Raw genomic sequence first — 19,302 nt, 5'->3', positions numbered from 1 at the left:
AGGATGTGTAGCATAGAATGTGTAAAACATGAGGCTTGTCTCTGTGACTTACCCATTGGTTTGTAGAGGGTCTTTTTCAGGCCCAGTGAAGGCTAGTATCATTACAATCCTACCAATTTCCAAACCAAGTCAAAAGCAGAGTTCAGTTTCTGTTTTTGGAGTTTAAAGATAAAATTCATGCACACAGCTCCTCGTGTAACAGCAGTAACTCAATCACATGCTCAGGTTGGTCTGCTTCTACATGGAGAGCCTTTAGTCCCCATGATACCCAACAACCAACCCCCATGCACTTCGAACCCAACCCCCACCCTGTCATCCAACAAACAATAGCAGGCGGAGGCTCGAGGGAGCCGGCTGAGCAAGCGAGAGGAAAGGAAGGAATTAGGTTGACAAGGTCAGGCTGAACCCAGACAGAGAGAAGTGCACCAAACCACCTGCTGTGTGTAAGCCAGTCAACCAACCAGCCCGCCTGCCGGATCTCTGAGATAAGAAGTACAAATGGTGTCAACTATTCTTGGTAAGAAACTCTCAGGTCATCTTTCTACAAGTCCTTCATTTTGAAGACCTCTTAGCAGCATAGTAGAAAAAATACTGACTCCCTGGAGGGCAGGAGGTGAAAACAGAGAGGGGAGATTCTGTTCAAATTACACTTGCATTCTGAAGTTAACTAACCTTTATGTGTTTAGCTCTGCATCTGCTCTAAGAGACAGTCTGTCAGGCTTTTGACAGCACATGATAACAGTAATGGGAAACATGAAAGACTAACAAATCAAATCCACCCAGAGTTTTTACTCTGTTTCTGTAGGAGAAGCATGTCAGGGTTTTTCAAGATAATTTTAAGGTTGCAGTTTTGTAAATTTAGTCTGACACCTGGGTATCTCTCTGATGGATCGCTTTGACATTTTGTGCAGGCGTTGATGATCCTCGGAGGATGTTTTCTAATGCCTTCGTTTTCAGAGGCAGAGGTTCCTGGTTTTGAGGAAAATATCTTCCATATTCAATGAATTGCCTTTAAATTTAATGCGAAAAATAATTGCTAGTTTCTTTGATTCCTTAAGTTTACAATCTTAATGTAACTATTTCATAATCTAACATAAAAAAGCCATTTCTCTAGCTCTAAGTTGATCTTTAAGTCCAGCTTTCCATAGTGGGTGAGATGCTCTCTGCTTGCTATGTGTAACTGAAGAGCAGTCAGGGTGGAAGAGCACTGTGTGTGTGTGTGTGTGTAAATCACAGACTGTATAAATAATGGACGTAGTATCTGTGACGTCACCCATCTGTTCCTGAGCGCTGAAGCCTACGTCGGTGGGAGCCATATTGGAAATGCTGAACTCAACCAAACTTAGTGTGAGGTAAAGAGGCGGAGTTTGAGCCTTCTAGCCAACAGCTACAGTGTTCCCGCCTGTCAGTCAAGTCAGTCATGTCATGTGCAGATACCTGCAGCAGACAGAGGGTGTGAAACATACCCTAGGGGGCGTTCCTCAGGTATAAATGTTTAAGCTTTCTCCATGTTCGGGGTCTTTCTTCATTCTAACCGCTCGGGTGTTGACTTACCTTTTCTTTGCAAAGAAAATAAAACCATGTCGGCCGGCAGAAGTCTCTATTTCATTATTCACCAGTAAAAGGAAGTAACGGGAAAAACTTCCACAACACATGTTAACAGATGTAATCTGGAGACAGCGTGACTTTGCCAGCAACATTAGGAATAAGAGCATTCCAACAGGCAGACAGGTTTTAAACAAACCTTCAGATCAATCAAATACTGGTCTACTTCTGCGTCTACAGTTTATTATAAGTCGTAAAAGGAGAGGCATTTGTCCCTCCTGTGCAGCTCTGCTTTACCAGGCAAATTAGGCCACTGCTTCATAAGTGAGCAAATTGGTAAGCTCCACTTATCTTGGCTCAGTCCTCTACCCCGCGGTCCCCTGTGCCTTCTGTCTTTTTATATCACTTTTACTTCCCATCATGTTGCTGGGAGCTGCAGGAGCAGTCTCCTGACTAATGTATGTTGTCCTTTCATCAGTGGGTGCATATGTCTCCACAGGTAAAGCCTCTGCTGCTCTCTGAAGAGGCTTCTCTTTGAAAAGGCTCTGTGTGCTCTTTGCTGTCAGAATTTAAAACGACTTTGTAAAAAAAGCTCCTCTGAATGTGAATGTCACACCATGAAGATGTTATATTTGATTACTACTTCAATTTTACACACTTTGAGAACATTTAATCTGAAACGTGGTAAAATTAGAAGCGAGTGTGAGAGCAGTCTTCGTCCTTTAACAGTAAAGATGTAATTCACAGCTGTTACTGGGAGCTGTTAGATGAGACTGTTGTGAGCGCTGCATGTGAAGCTTTTACAGACGTCTTTTAATGTTTATGTCTCTGTCTTTCACTTCTCTGTTTCTGCTGTTGGAGGTTATGTTGCATCATTAAATGAGCTGTAATGTGAAGTGTCAAAATGTGGGCTGTCGCTAATCGGAATGTTCTGGAGATGTTTAAAAATGACACGTTCTGTTGAGTTTGTGAAGCTTTAAGGTGAAATGAAAATGTGTTTAACATTGATTCAGGATTTACTCTAAAGCAGCAGTCAGACAGGAAAGGTGTCCCAAATGTTCTTTTTTTTTTTGCTGAAACGTTAAATCCTGTTTTCATTTTTTATTACGGCATGAATCACTTGGAAGATGATATCCTAACTCTGACTGAAGACCCCTTTTAATGTGGCAAAAAATCAGATTCATGTCTAATACTTTTTGCAGTGCTGAATCAATCTGAACAGTCGTATAAAAAAATCATGTAACTTTCATGTCAATCTACAAAAACATTTGTCCCAAGTTGGCCCTGGTGTTGACGGATATAGTCCTCCCCATTCTGAATTTGGGAGACATATTTCTGTGAATCCAGGTAACAGGTGAATTGAATTCATTATCTCTCTAAAATGGCACCTGTCAGTGGGTGGGATGTGTGAGGCAGTGAGTGAATTTTGTCCTTGAAGTTAATGTGTTCACGACAGAAAAATTGCTATCGGCAAGGATGTGCAACTTTGACAAGTGCCAAAGTGTGTAGGCTTGATGGTTGGGTCAGAGCATCTTCCAGCCTTTTGTTGAGTGTTCTCGGTCTGCAATGGTCAGTACTTACCATAAGTGGTCCAAGGAAGGGTAGCTGGTGACAAGGTCATGTGGGACCAAGGCTCCCTGATGTGCTTGGGGATTTAAGACTGGAGGTCTGATCCAGCAGTCGAGCGTCTAGAGTTCAAATTTCTGAAAAGGTGAATGCTGGTTCAGATAGAGAGGTGTCCGAACCAAGCGGCAACCTCTGGCCGGGAGAATTGAAGCCAATGCTTAAAGGTGACATAGCATGCAAAATTGACTTTTTAATGGTTCTTTACCTGAAATATGTGTCCCTGGCATGTCTACAAACTCCCCGAGAATGAAAAAAATCCATTCTGCCCCTGTTCTGATTTCTACACCTTTCTGTAAATGTGTGTGAAACGAGCCGTTTCAGACTTCCGTGTTTTTGTTACGTAACAACAATATCCGGTCTGTCACGGAGTCAGAGCTCGGAGCTTGTTCAGCCCATAGACTGTATAAAATAATACTGAATCCCTCCCCCGTTTTTCATTACCTGCACAAATGTGTGCTAACAAGGAGCTTAGGAGGGAGGCATGCTAGTTGTAGGCTGTCTTAATAAACACAAAGGTCGGTTTTACTCCCCACGTCTGCTGATTTGAAGATCTAGTGGAGGATTTTTATTTGTCATGGATAAGTGCTAGCGCTAGTTAGCATACCTACATAGCTACATGTTCGTAGCTGTAGCTGTGTACCAAGACACACGTCGACATACTGACAAATAAAACAACAAGAAACACAGAATCTGTGACCAATCCTTCAGAAAAGGTCCCGCTGCCTTTCTGGCAGAGGTCGGTTTTACTCCCCACGTCTGCAGACTTGAAGATCTGGTGGATGATTTTTATTTGTCATGGATAAGTGCTAGGGATAGTTAGCATAGCCGCATAGCTACATGTTCATAGCTGTAGCTGTAGCTGTGTACCAAGACACACGTCGACATACTGACAAATAAAACAACAAGAAACACTAAATCTGTGACCAATCCTTCAGAAAGGTCCTGCTGCAGGCGCCTCTACGTCAGGATCAGATTCTGGATCAGATTCAGAGGGTTGAAGTAACGCGATCTCTGAGCAGCCGTGTATATTCAGCCAACATGTAAACATTAGATCAACGTGCTGGAGAGCCGAGGCACATCCACTTCTGGAGGGGGCGTGGTCAGAGGGAAAACAGACTGTTCTGAGGAGGACTGAAGAAGAGGACTTTTCAGGCGTGCCAAAATCTGATTTCAAAGTGGTTTTTTGAGCATAAACTTTAAAGACATGTTTTGGGGACCTCTTAGACCAATATATATTGATGAAAAAAGCGTGATATGTCACCTTTAAGTGCTAAAAACTGCAGTTAATTGAGTGTCCGCTTGAGGCTGGCTCCTGAAGTACAGGAAACCACATATACATTCTCGATCGGTACACAGTGTACGGGGGGGTGAATTTTTTCATAATGCAGCAATTTCAAAGATATTAAGATTACGAGTTTTCCATTACGAGAGGCACAGCTGACTTGATTGACAGCCTGAAGCTGTTGGCTAGGAGGCTCAAAGCCCGCCTCTTTACGTCACACTCGCTTGATAGAAGTTATGTTGAGTTCAGCATTTCCAATATGGCTGCCGCCACCGATTGGCCTCATAAGAATATACTACATCCATTATTTATACAGTCTATGGTCCAAACACAAAGTGCATCAGTGTGTTGTGTAAGGGGCTGTGTAGCTGCAGACTGGTCAGGGTGTCCATACTGACCACTGGCTTTTGTCAAAAGTGCCAAAAATGAACACGTGAGCATCAGAACTGGACCATAGAGCAGGAAGAAGTGACCAAGAGGGACTTTGGCAAGTTCGCCAAATTCCCCAGATCTCAATTCAATCAAGATCTATGGGATCTGCTCACATGACTTAAAGGATCTGCTGCCAACGTCTTGGTGCACACCTTCAGAGGCCTGGTGGAGTCCATGTTTCATCAAGTATGGCCTGTATTGGCCCTAAAAATACATGGCAGATGGTCATAGTGTTACCACTGATCATTGTCTATCAGTACAAGCTCACGTTATCTGAAAAGAGATCAGATTTAGTTGCAAACAGATTACAAAAACATGGAAAAATACCATTAATAAATCAGTCCAAGCATAAGAGGGAGCTTTAACTTCACTGTTTCCAATAGATGGATGACAATTTTCAGCATTTTTGAAGTTATTTTGAGAAATCAGTGTGTTACTATGTGTGTTTGAATCATCATATTGGTGAAAACAGCTGCACAATCCTAAAGAAAAGATCTGTTTTCATTTCAGATGAAAAATTCACCAAACCAGTTGTCTTTGGAGATTTTTTTCCCTCCAAAAATTGTGATCACAAAACAATCCTATAATTGTAGGAGAGACAGTCCACGCTGAGATGAGATCTCAGTTTGTTTCAATGCATGGCATGTGTCTACTGTGTTCAAGAGTCAGAAGGCAAGCAGCTCCTTTGTTAGACATCAACCGTTTCCAGTGAGATCCGGCTTACTGGTTCCTGCTTCAGAGAGATTGTAGGTCATGTCTGAGCGACTTCATCACAGCTTACTTTCCTTCCTGTATTATGTATGTGTGCTTATGTGTTCCTGAAAGAGCACAATTAGCAGCTCAAACGGAAAAGAGTTGCCTGGAAACTGAGTGCCTTTTTCCCAGCCGGTGGTCTACAATAGATGTCAGGTGTTTCTGTTTGTGTTTTCTCTCTCTCTCGGTTTCTGTGATTACTGTGAGCTTCAAAGAAAAGCAGAGTGTGGCTTTAGTGAAGGAATTAGGCCAGTGTGCAGTGTTTGAAAACAAGCTGATGGGATTTGATGACTTTAAAGGCAATCCAGTCACTTTCTGTCTCTGTTTCTTTGCCTCCTGGCTGATTTCAACACTTGAGGAAGTCATATTTGAGAAGTTTGTGCATCTTTTTTTGCTTGAACCCATGATACCTAGATGTCTTTGGTTAAAAAAACGTTAACTTTTAGAATCCACAGTGATGTGATTTCAGGCAGACATGAAGTATTGGTGTTACAATTGTCTGAAGTAGTTACATTTACATGTTGCTGCACTCATTATCTGGATTCCACTTGGTAGTGCAGGTTACAAGGTCCCACATTGGTTGTTCATCAGGCAGATGAAAGGAGTCTGGGTCCTTTTATAGGTCTGTGAACTGGGTGTCAGTGGTGCTGAAAGAGGCACCGACTAGAGCCAGTGAGAAGTGTAATCTCCGCCGGCCTCCGACCTCTCTAACTCACCAAAGATGTTCACAGGGTTCGCCCCCCGGTGTCAGAAAGAATTACATAATTGAGTCAGGAACACTGAACTCAGCCAACTAATAGCACTTCAGCAAAGATTGCTTTTTACTTAGTAATAATGGGCCCCATGTGTCAGGAGGAATTACATTTTCTCTTTCAGACACAGAAGCTTTCTTTCTTTTGATGTTGAAAATGCCTCATCAGGCTGGAGCATCCATACGGATCAATGATGGAAAATCAACACGGGCCGATTACGATCAATAACAGACTTTTACGTGAAGAATAGGATCAGACTTTTGATGAAGGCTTCTAACATTGTTGGTAAAACGATCATCCAATCATTGCAGGTTGTGATTTAGAGACATTTTTAGAGACGTACAGTGAGACACTGCTGTAGTAATATAACACAGGCTTCTAGAAACACTGCTTGTTAATGCAGTGCAAGGACAAGGATCTATTTTCTTCTTTATCACTTCAAAAAAACAAAACAGAATTATGCTAACAGGCAGGTTGAGTTAACAACATACTTCACCGCCCTCATCGTAGCTCACAGGTGAGAGCTGGTTTTATATACATATGTTGTTATTGTTGGGAATTGTTCACATTTCATGGTGTTATTGGCTCAGTCTTATCCAACCCTTTACAAACCTTTCTTCCTGTGGTGGCTTCTCTCTAAGTTCTTCAAACATTGACATGCTCTTTTTAATATGAAGAGATCGAGATCTTTTCAGGATCAGTTTCACATCCCAGTTACCAAGACCGTGAAGATAAAATCACGTCTGCGGTCAGTCCAAATGACCCTCTGTGTTATCTGACCCTGCTGTAAACTAGGGTTAAATGCAGGTCTCAACTCTGGTTTAAAAGATAAACACATACATCTGTGAGGTGTTGTTATCTGTCATAATGTTATTGGTGTTTGAATAGCTGTGTAACAACCAATCGTGTCTTTAAAAAGGAAGAAGGTGATGAAATACAGCAAATTCTGCATCTGAGAAACTGCTTGTAGAACATCAGGGAAGTGTATGTCTGCCGCGAAGCTGGTCACGATTCTGTGTCCTTGAACAGCATTGTTTCATGAAAGGGTTAATAAACCATGGCTAAAATGTACACATCTGTTTTCCATTCATATGTAAAAAAAAGCATGGGCATTTACTTTTCTCAGCATTGCAGATACAAGTGTTTAGTTGGGCAAACAATTAAACACCATCTCTCTTACTAGTCGACACCAGTCTTACTAGACTGTTAAATAATGTTGAAATATTTTATTTTAATATTGTAGGACTGACATTCTGGTCCAGTGTTGTGTCTAAACTGTAGTGCAGCCACCGACCATTAGCTGGGTCTGTAGCTCTGTTTAATGGCTACTGCCATAACGCTTTAATGCTCTATTACCCAGATGTAAACAAGCATAGATGGAAGATGTTATCTCACCCTGCTGGGCAGTTAGTATTTGGATCTAGAAAATAGAGATGAAGGCGTATGTAGGCTGTGTTTGTTAAACTGACAACCACTCGATAGGAGCAATGCGTAACCAGCACAGGTATGTGGACGCTACTTGTATGGTGGACCGAAGACTGGTGGTGCTAGCTCTGCTAATGTTAGTCACACTCTGCAAAGCAGACATTGTTTCCTCGCAGATTCTAAAATAGAAACTCAGTTATTTTGACTGCATTTTGAGTGTTTTTTTCCCCTTTGCACTATTCGACCAGCTGAAATTATAAATGTATGTTTGAAAGACAAGTAAATTATTTGCTTCGTAGATCCCCAATGACTGTTAAGTGGATTCCTACAAGTACTATTATCTATCTGGAAAAATATCAGGTTTTGGTTTCTGTCTGCTGGGTTGAGATATGCTTTGTTTTTATTGTTACTTAGTAGATTAATGAGGCTGTATTCAAAGATCATGGAAAATACTGCAAACAGACTCTAATGGACCAAATGAAAAACAAGTCATAGCGGTCATTTTTCAGACATTTCTTTCCTTGTGTCTCTACCTCAGCAGATTTTATAACAAGAAGAATAGAATCTGAGTATCAATCATATCCAAGTTAAGGCACATGAACTGCTGACTCAAGTATATATGAATCAAAAGATTTAAGGTGTACTCTGGTCAGTTATATTCCAGCCTCACACCAGCCACTCGAGAAAAGCCAAGACAGGTGTCTCAGTGCGACACAGCAGTGTAATCCCTTCATAATCCTCACCCAAGCTCAGTGCTCGGTTTCTTAATCCCAATTCTAATAAACAAGTTAAAGCTGAAGTTAATGTGTCCAGTAAAAAGTGCAGCATGTGTCTGTCTGCCCGCAGTCAGTTATTGTCTGATCACTGAAAATCCAAGCAGAGCTTCTCCTCTGTCAGAACAGTGAGGCATGCTCAACACCAGATCGAGATTCGTGTGGATATTCGTCAGTCATTTAAACATTGTTCTCCCCAGTGTGGCTTTTTCTGAAGGAGCTGGCATGGGGTTTCAGTTAGGAGAAGGCTTGCGTGACACTCGAGCATTGTGGTTTAAGGGGGGGAATTCAAAATCTGTTTGTAAAGTCTTGGAAGGAGGGAAGAAATCATGGTATTTGGCGTCGGCTGAGCATCGGGTAGAGCCTTGTGTGATGTGAAAAGCTGTATAGTTCAGTGGTTTTCAAAAACCCCGGACGGGACTTCAGGCTTTTCCCTGTGTGGGTTTACATTCTGCCGCCCCACAGTGAAAGTCCTTTTGTTCACTCATCCATTGATGGAAGTTGGAGACAAATCCCCACTGCTCCAGCACATTGTACACTGGTCTCATTTCTGTTCTGTTCTAATTATTTCCTATTATTATGAACTGGATTGTTCCGTTGTTGTGGAGTGAAATCAGAATGGCCTGTCCTATTCATTCATGACAATCGAAATGAAATGATTCTCCTGCCTTTTTGCCTGCTTGGAAACAGGATTTAAGAGGTAAAAATTAAACTCAAAGCACGTCAGGGGAGGTTAAAGTCATTCTGGAAAAAGTTAAATAGAGTTTCAAATTCATCAACAGCATCTGACTCAGAAATCATTGACCTCAGACATGTAGAGTGGGATTGTTCTGGGAATCACCAGCTGTCAGTGATTTTCAAACAAACTGCAATACTTGGAAACCAGGAGGATCCTTGAACCTCACTCTGCCTTGACATTTCACCCCAAAGTGTTGTGGATTCAGTTAAATCTGAGATTTATAACTCATCAGCCAACTGTCACAGATTGATTTTGACTCAAGAACGACCGGAAATCAGACCTTTAGTGGTGCGACGATGGAGCAGGAAAAACAGGTGGATTAACAAAAAAAAAAAAAGCAATTTGGTTTATTTTGACTATTTTGATCGATAAGTCACGTTTTTATTTATATTTCTGGAGACAAAATTCTCAAGTTGCTGCTTCTTTAATTTGATTATTATACTGTTTTTCCTAGGGATGGGTGTGTGTAGTTTACTTAGGCATGTGAACGTCTGGTGGTGCTAGATCTGCAAGCTGTAGCTACACTCCAGTTTAACATTGTTTACCCACAGATTCTGTGATCCTGTGTTTAGCCGGGTAAGATAAATTGTGCTTGCTTCATGAGTGTTTTCTTACCTGTGGACAGTCAGTTAGTTGGAACCAAGAGGCAATCTCCTGTCTAAAAATATGAGTCCAATGCGGAAGTGTTAAAAACTGCAGTTCATGGAGGATCTGCTTGAGGCTGGCTCCGGAAGTACCGGAAACCACATACACACCATTTCAAAAAAGCCGATCTTTACAGCAGAAATAAACATGTTAACAGCCTGGTACAAAAAATGAGTGTAGTCTGGATAGCTCATTTCTCGATCGGCACCCACTTTACTGGGGGTGAATTTTTTTCTGACGCAACAATTTCGAAGATATTTAGATTCTGAGTTTTCCAATGAGAGGCACAGCTGACTTGATTGACAGGCAGGAACACTGTAGCTGTTGGCTCGGAGGCTCGAAGCCCGCCTCTTTACCTCACAATCGCTCGACAGCAGTAATATGGCTGCCGCCGACTATTGACCTCGAAACAGCGCTTCAGAAACAGATGTGTGACATCATGGATACTACGTCCATATTTTATACAGCCTATGGTTGGAATTTGAATTCTGTAAAATGCAATAATAAGAGATAAACTTTGTGTGTGTGTGTGTGTGTGTGTGTGTGTGTGTGTGTGTGTGTGTGTGTGTGTGTGTGTGTGTGTGTGTGTGTGTGTGTGTGTGTGTGTGTGTGTGTGTGTGTGTGTGCACCTATAGAAAGGAGTGTTAAAAGTAAAAATGCAACCTTTAATATTAACTAATATAGTGCAAGTCGTAACTTCATTTCAGATTAAACAGTGTTATCACACCTCATGGCTTTACACACTTACTTCTGGGTCCCTGGGTTTATTAGGAAAGCACCTCCCTCCACCAGAGAGCCAAAAGAAGGAGGGAATTGTATAAATGGAAATCTGATAATATGAGCCTTCTCCTCACTCCTTACAGTTTCACTCAGGCAAAGGGCATATTTTCTTTTTTCATCCATCATTATCTCAACCTAAACTTGTCACAGATATCTCTAAAATATCAACACAAACGATTTGAGAGTTCGAGTCAATTTAGAGGGGGCTCTGAATGAACCTGTTTGCACCTCTCGCCATGTGCTGTCACTCTGATGGAGGGTTGCGTGGTTGTGTGGTCTTGTCTGCGGCTCTCTGTGTCTCCATAAGGCCCAGGAACAGTGTGTGGTGACAGCTCGGGTGATTACCTGTCCTGTCTCATTCACTCAGCCGGCCTGCAGCTTGGTCACGTCATGCATCAGTGACTGACACACAGTGATTAGGATGTCGTTAGGCCCGATGCTGGGCTGCTCTCTGCACACATTAATATGCTCTTCCTCTGAGCAACGGCAGAAATGGGCTATCTATGCTCATTTTAGTAAACCAAGAAATATGAAGCTTCGGTGATGACAAGTCTTGAGCTAATATTAAATTTCATCAGAGACTAATGTTTGGTTTTCGAAGCACTCAGTTCATCAGATAGGAGTCTGATTTCTAATGCAGGGATCTGCAGTATCTCACACAGAAACATTCATTGCAGTATTGCTTTCAAATAATTTGTTTTTAGAGTTATGATCAGTCGCATCATTTTTCATTCAGCTTAAATAATAACATTTATTAAAAATCCATTGAAAGCATTGTTCACCCTGCCTCGAGTGTTATCAGAACACAGATGAATCAGGTGTGCTTGAGGTAAAGCTAATCTTCCACAGTTTGTTTATTCAGTGGGTCAATATCGTAGTAGGTTATTAATGTTGTGAGTCTTTCTGCAGTAAAAGTGTCATTTCACATCAATCTTAAGGAGAGTATGTTTGGCAATGAGGTGTAACATGGCAGTGTCTCCACAATTCTGTACTTAGAGCTAAAGGCCAATGCTAGCATGGTATCAATGCTAAGATGCAAGTATTTTGCAGATGTAATATTTGGGATTAGCGATGCACCAATTTTGCAAAACAGGGATCATATCGATGCTAACATTCAAAATGAAAGTTTTAAAGATTCTGAGATTTTTGCATCACTCCTTCTTGATGTTTCGTGTTTGTTTTTGAAATGAGCGGTAGGATTTAATGTCTATCTACATTTTGTTTTGCTGTAGTCCCTCCTTTTAAGTGCTTAAAATGTCACTGGTGTGCATGTCTTACAAACTGCATGTCTCCGATCTTTCTGTAAGACGGTGTCATACTCCCACGCTGACGACAGTTTAACTTTTCACCCTGAAAAGAAATCAGATTGTCCATCAGGTGACTTCTTCTGCACAATAAAACCTCTTCTCTGAATGATAAGTTAAGTGTACTAGCTTGCCAACATTAAATTGATGCAATTAAGATAAATGAAAGATGCTGTAAAAGACAGATTCATATCAGCTACTGACATCTGTGCAAGTCACATTATCTGACTTTGTCTGTCAACAAGGCTGATATCGGCCCAACACAGACACATCGCCGCATCTCTATTGGTCTGCTTATTCGTGTGACTAATATGTCTTTTTGACCAACGTGAACCGGGTTGTATTTTCGGGCTGGTGCTTGCGCTAGTTCAGAGCTGTTTGAACTCTCGAACCAACCCGGCACCTGTTTGTTTTTTTTACGCCCTCTCGAGCCCGTGGAAGAGGCATGTTATGACGTCAGATTTACATGACCGCTTTTCCCAGCAGCACTAGTGCGAACTTTCCCTCACAACAACAAAGATGGCGGAAAACAGCAGCTTGTCTCCTCAGCCGACGACTGCTTTGCTTTTGACTCCATTAGTCTTTTTAATTTTTTTAACTGCAGGACCATGACGGAAACACGTATGTTTTTGATCACGGAAACCCCGCCCCACGCTCACTGACGTAAGCGGTTTGTGGCTCTAGACCAGCAAAGAGTTGAAGCCACTCTGGAACCGGTTTTCCCAGCCGGGAGCCGGTTTGCTCACAGTCGAAACGTGAAAAACCGGTCCTCAATTGAACACCGGCTCCGAACTGACCCTGGAACTGCCTCGGTCGTAAAGGGGTATATATGTACAAGCTTTTGGCTCTTAAAAAGAGCTCTTGGAATTGTACAGATCATAGATGATATGAAGCGTCCAAAGATAATTCCACAAAATGGCAAATTTTCCAATGTATTAGATCACAAGTGCAGCCATGCCAACAGCAGTAAACACGAAGTATTAAGTTAGATGGTCATCAAAAACTCTTTGAACAGTCTTTGAGTGTGGGCCAGGTTTGAGATTTTACTGTAATGAGTCTAACTGTAATGAACAGTAAAAATCTCACCCATCATACTCAGTTTTGAGTATTAATGTAGTAAACATTTTTACAGGGTGTACAGGCTTATAATCCCAAGTGTCAATTGTTATTGTCTTCTCAGGCTAATTGGAGCCAGCACTGGCAGCATATTCCCGAGCACTGAGCGCTTTATTCCCAATTAATGACTGTGTGCTGTTGGCTGCTGCACGGCATTCCTCCTGCAGTTCAGCGCTAATGATTTGGAGCGCTTTAATGTCGACTGCCTTGAATGAAGAGCACTAAGCCTGGTGTCACTGTGGCCCTTAAATCATCATCAGTCTTCTTCTCTTGGCCTCTTTTTCCGCCTCCACACTTTTCTACCACCCGTTCTCTATCACATACTTCTCCTCAGTTGCTCTCTCCTCGTCTGCCTCCCTCCTCGCTCTTTTCATTTTCCATGTAGGCCGACTGCCTCTTCATTGCTGTCACAGTGTATCAGAACAGGTGGAATCAATTACTGACCCTCAGCAGCTCGCTCCCATACCACAACTAGCTCTTTAATTGAGGGAATTAATGAGCGATCAGCCTGTGAGATGATTTGGTGTCACGGATCTTGCTCTGGAGGGAAGCTGGGGGAGGGATGTTTGACCAACCCTGCATTACTAATTCTGTCCTTCCACAAAGGCAGTTCACATGTCCCTCCCTGCAGTTTCTCCCTGCTAATCACCTCTAAGGTTGAGGAAAGACACAGTTTATTACAGCATTAAGTGCTGCATCACTACTTTACTGATTAGGATAGTTATGAAAGTGCACTCATACATCAGGATGACTTCCCTGTGCTCAGCACTTTGTTTACTCCCTTTATGGTGATCCCTCGGCTGCATCTTCACATCTACCCTCTCTGTGTTAGTTCAATGTTTCCGAAGTGTCTCATGTGTTTCTCTCCTCTTTCTCCACAGATGGAGTCTCCTGTCTCCACGCCAGCCCCTCCCCCTCTCCACCTCCTGGCCACAGTGGGCAACAGTGAGATTTCCTCGCCGTGTGAGCAGATAATGGTGCGCACACGCTCAGTGGCGGTGAACACATCTGATGTGGCCCTGGCTACTGAACCTGAGTGTTTGGGACCCTGCGAGCCCGGCACCAGTGTCAATCTGGAAGGCATTGTGTGGCAGGAAACTGAAGACGGTAAGGAAAGCAGTTTGTTGTATGAGTTTCTGGGATATCATGACTGTGTCTCACGATCGTCCCCTATGCGTGGTTGGACAATTGCTTGGTAGTTCTGCTTAACAATGATGGGTAGACCCTGCGTCGAAGCATTAAAGGATAGTTCGTTTTTTGAAGGGGGGGTTGTACGAGGTACTTGTCAACACTGGGTGTATAAGCCACAGGGGATCCTGGTCAGCTTGGGCCCTTTGTTGAGAGACCACCTGAAGAACCAGACCGGAAGCTAGGCTATCAACTTCTTCAGACAGGGTCAGCTCTATCATGTAATATAGCTAATTTAAATGAAGTAAGTAACTTCAACTCAAACACTAATGTTTGTGTAAATGTAAGCTGTTTTTTAAAGTTTGCAGTGCTTTACTTTGCTGTCAGAATCTGACACTTTGTTTTTGCACTATTTGTGGACGCAACACATTCGTGTTCCTCCGTCTGCATTGAGCTGATCATCTGATAATCTGGTCTGCAGGCTTTGAAAGAGACAGAAATACAAAAATGACCCTTATCCGGTTTCTCAACAAAAAGGCTAAGCTTACTGAGATCCCCTGTGGCTTATACACTTATTATTGACATGTAAAAAAAGAACACTGTCCCTTTTAAGAAGCAGCATTGCTTTGATTCTTAACCAATTTGATCCATTGAATTTAAGATAGACTCTTCACATAACTCCTTAACGTTTTATCTACAACCACTCACTTTGGTTCCATATGAGTGCAGTCTGACACACCAACATGAAGATGTGTGGTGTTGGTGACTGCTGTCTGACCACACAGATGACTAACAGCATGTTGAATCTACACCTCCACTTCACAGAGGGTGAAATAATAAGCTGATAACATTGAGCTGCCAGTATGTGCTGATCATCCTCTTGACTTCATCGTTGTTGTAAACTTTGGCTCTGTGGTAGAAACTGATTTTAAAATCGAAATGAGAAAAACTGGCAGCAGCTTTCATTTACACTCTTCACAATGCAAATAGTTCCCCAACTTTTCATGTAGTAGGTAAGACTCTCAGGTATTGAGAGTGCTTTTCTGCACTCATATTACCTCCTGAGGAGAGAGGAATACACTTTATATTAAGCAACTATAGGCAGCATCATTTGTCTTTACCTGTAGTGTAGGAGTGAAGTTTGGGACAGAAGTGCACTGTGCATTGGTTTGAAGGTACCAGAGTTTGTTGCTCCACTTGGTAAATGTTTACAGTTCTGTATTTAGTTCCATGAAGGAGTGGAAACCTTGACTTTAGTAAAAACTGAATGGAAACCATTTAATCTTATGAATACAGAATCATACATGTCAAGAATTGCAATTCTCCTCACCCACTCGTACTATTTTGTCCCTTGAGTCCTTGGGTTTGGCATAAGAGATGATATGCTTCAAATATACGGAGCGGTTTATTCTCTGCTTTATTAACATATCCTGTGTGGATACATTAAAACATCCAAGAGGAGCTTGTTTGTCCAGGCTTCAGTGAAGCTCCTGCTATTTAAATAATGACCTTTTGCTGTTATTACCATACATGTTGTGGTTGCTAAAATGTAATTAGATTTGCCCTGACTGCCACAGGAGCTGGTGTTGGTACTAATTCTTACTTTATCAGTCCACTTGCAGCATAATACTGCCAACAAGAATAGTATTTGGCAGGCAGTTCTTAGGTGGCCTTGATTTAGTTTTTTGCTTGTGAGAGTGTAGACGGGAGTTTCTTGCACAGAGATATCTGCTCCAAAACAACATGCCTCAAAACACAAAGCACTTTTTTGCAAGCATGCCAGTTGGGAATAGAGTTGGCTCCTCTCCTGCACTGCAGTCCGAGTGAAATCTTAGACGCTCACAGTTTTCGAGTCTTTGATGGAAACCGCATTCAGCTCATTTAATTTTAAGATGTATCACTGGCACTGTTGGGTTCTGCTGGGTCTGAAAAACTGCCCTCTTTTTTTTCTGTCGTGCATGTGAAATACTGCAAACACCTAATCTTCAAAGCAGCTCGCGCTCACTTGCTCTGCGGGCATGCTGAGTACAAATCGCCCACACAGCCACAGTGCTGCTTGTTGGTTTCACTCAGAGGAACCGAACAGAAAAAAAGGTCCCTGCCTCATCAACATTCCCAAAGCAACGTCCCAGCTATTGAGTGCCCCCCTCCTCCTCCTCCTCCTCCACCTTTTTTGATTTTTGCTCCAGCCTTGGGCTTCGTCTGATTCACCCCGTCCTCCTCTCTATCGCAACTCTTTTCTGTTTCCAAGCATCCAGCCGGTCGCCCCTTGACTCTGTTTCCAAGCAAACCAGGGGAGAGCGAGTGCAAGGCAGGGGGCTTTTGGGCCGAGGGGGGAGGGGGGCGAAGACAAGGCTACTTCTGTTAGTGACACAAACATGGCTCAGAGCCAACACCAGTACTATGTTTGTGCTCCCTCATTCTCTGCCTCCCACAGAGCGATTGACCCTCCCCCTCGCCTTGCCCCCTTTCCCTTTCCCCGTCCAAGTCTGTCCTTTGCCTGCACTCTTCCTCTCTCTCAAAGCTGCTATTTTGGCAGAAAAGGTGGTGGTCTGGCCTGATGGAGCCGTGTTTTCTTCTGATTCTACTCTATCTGGCGTAGTAGGGAGAGGGCTGCTGGGAGGATCTGAGTGGTTTTGAAATAGGTATGTCGAGGAAGGGGGGGACATGCAGGTGTAGCGCACAGGTTGTTATGGCCATCAGAGCTGTGAGGACAGAAAACACCCCCCTCCGCTCGCTTTGAAGCCTGTTTTTCTTATCTCAGACAAAACCTCTGTCAGGCAGACCGTTGAGGTAGAAATATGTGATGAAGGATGGAGAGATGAATTTGATAACCACTACTATGAAGAAGCCTTGAGTTATCCAACACTATAGTTTTTCCATTGCTGACAAAATCATCTTTTGTTTAAGGGCTGAGATGTGAGCTGTTTCAGTCCGTGCCAGGTATCTCAATGATTGTCAGTTTAAGCTGAGATTGAGTCCTTACTGAGTTTCTAAGGAGGCCTCTCTCAATAGCCTCCATTGTATTACACTTTGCACACAACATTAAGCAACACAAAGATGTGTATTCCTCCTACATCATTTTAACGATACGAGCCCATAACAACCCACCGGCTAGTTTTAAAATGAAAGAGACCCAGATGCTGCTTACTCCAAACTGCACTGCCATTCTGCTGTTTTTTCCCTGAGAGACCCATGAAAGCCGGCTTCTCTCATTGTGGGGGCAACCGAGCAAATGAGAACCAAATGAGGAAATCAAGTAAAACCAGGCAGAGCACCAGAGAAGAGCAACAAACAGAGGCCCCCAAGACATTGCAGAGGCATCCTGATTAGCAGTGAAGTTGAGCAGCCCCCCCAGTTCTCTGCATGACAAGTCTCATACAGAGCTGTTTAGGCATGCACCGTGTGTGCGCTCGTTTCATTTAGCATGCCAACCAACAGCTGCTTCATCACCTCCGCCTTTCGGCCTTGTGGGAGTAAATGAACAACAGGCTCTCAGTAATTGTCTCAGCCTCAGACGACTCACCGAGTGCCACGGAAAGAAACAGATGAGGAGGAAGCAGACGACAACAAACAAACTGCGATCACAGAAGCTGAACCTTTGGTCAGCACTGACAAGAATCTTATCTGATGAGGCTGGATGAATTTTTTATCCTTTGTAATTTAAGTCGAGCACAATGGCCTGTTCAAAGGCCTCTCGACAGTGTCAAGACTTAACCCTTGACTATGTAAGTAGTTTAGAATTTTCTTTATAAAGCTATCTATACTCAAAAGTATAATAGCTAGAGAGAATCACACTTTGAGCGCAGAAAGATAAGATTTCTGTCTCTGTCATTTTCATGGTGTTGATAAAATGATGTACAACCATAGACTGTATAGAATATGGACGTAGTATCCATGACGTCACCCATCTGTTCCTGAGAGCTGTTTTGAAGCCAATCAGCGGCGGCAGCCATAATGGAAATGCGGAACTCAACCAGGCATAGTGTGACGTAAAGAGGCGGAGTTTGAGCCTCCTAGCCAACAGCTATGTGTTCCTGACCGGGAGTCAAGTCAGTCATGTCCTTATTTGGGCAAAACCTGTAATCTTAATATCTTCTGAACCGTCGCGTTGGTAAAAAATTCACCCCGCACACAGTGTGTGCGATAGAGCGATTAGCTTCGTAGAGCCAAGCTGTTTTTTGAACCAGGCTGTAAACATTTTTATTAATGCTGCTAAGATCATCTTTTTCCCAGTCACGTCTATGTGGTTTCCGGTGTTTCTGCAGCCAGCCTCAAGTGGATTCTTGATGAATTGCAGTTTATAACACTTCCGCATGGGCTTCATCGTTTGAGACCAGAGGTTGCCGGTTGTTGTGTGTACAACAGGCTGATAACATATTGCAGCCAGTTTTCTGTGTTACAGTCTTAGACTTTCCAGCCTCTCACAGCACCTTTACACTGCTCTCATCCACTAATGGCACAGGATGCTGTACTCAGTGACCACCAGTACCAACTAATTCCATTTAGACACCATCACACAGCACTGACTTTGCAACGGCAAGCAGTTTGGGGTTCAGTGCCATGCCGAAAGACACTTCAGCATGTGACTGCTGGAGCTGGGATCAAACTGCCAACCCCTTTGGTTGAGGGATGACCCACTGCACCACTGAGCCATAGCTGCACAATCCAAGATACGAGATAAAATAGCCAGTCTCAAAATAAAGGCCTCTGTCCTCAATATGGTCTCACTGTTTGTTTGTTTGTTTGTTTGTTTGATTAGTTTTTGAAAAGAAGAAATCCCATTATTTTCAATGCAATGTAGACACTGAAGACTCTGTTGTAGAGTTCTTATCTGGGTTAAAATGGCAGTTTGAATTCATACATGGATTAGAGTACAAAATAACCCATAAAACATATAATTTTATGACTTTGGTCTGTTGTTTGAGAAATAAATGGCCAATATGAGGCAAGGGAAAGTTCTCTTTTGTCAGTCAGTCTAGGGGCGACTGAAGTGAAGACA

At 42.8% G+C, this 19,302-nt stretch overlaps 1 protein-coding gene across 1 annotated transcript in view; it reads left to right on the top strand.

The window, feature by feature from the left end:
• Window positions 1-19,302, top strand: part of LOC117810282 (zinc finger protein 609-like) — a 102,318-nt gene that overhangs the window by 56,864 nt on the left and 26,152 nt on the right. The window contains exon 3 of the mRNA XM_034680033.1: window positions 14,054-14,279. Coding sequence (XP_034535924.1) covers window positions 14,054-14,279 — 226 coding nt within the window. The remainder of the gene's footprint in view (window positions 1-14,053; window positions 14,280-19,302) is intronic.

Source organism: Notolabrus celidotus, chromosome 3 (assembly GCF_009762535.1).
Source record: "Notolabrus celidotus isolate fNotCel1 chromosome 3, fNotCel1.pri, whole genome shotgun sequence".
Classification (NCBI taxonomy): Eukaryota; Metazoa; Chordata; class Actinopteri; order Labriformes; family Labridae; genus Notolabrus; species Notolabrus celidotus.
Note: the sequence above shows the minus strand (reverse complement) of the source record. Positions and strands in the feature narration are given on the sequence as shown.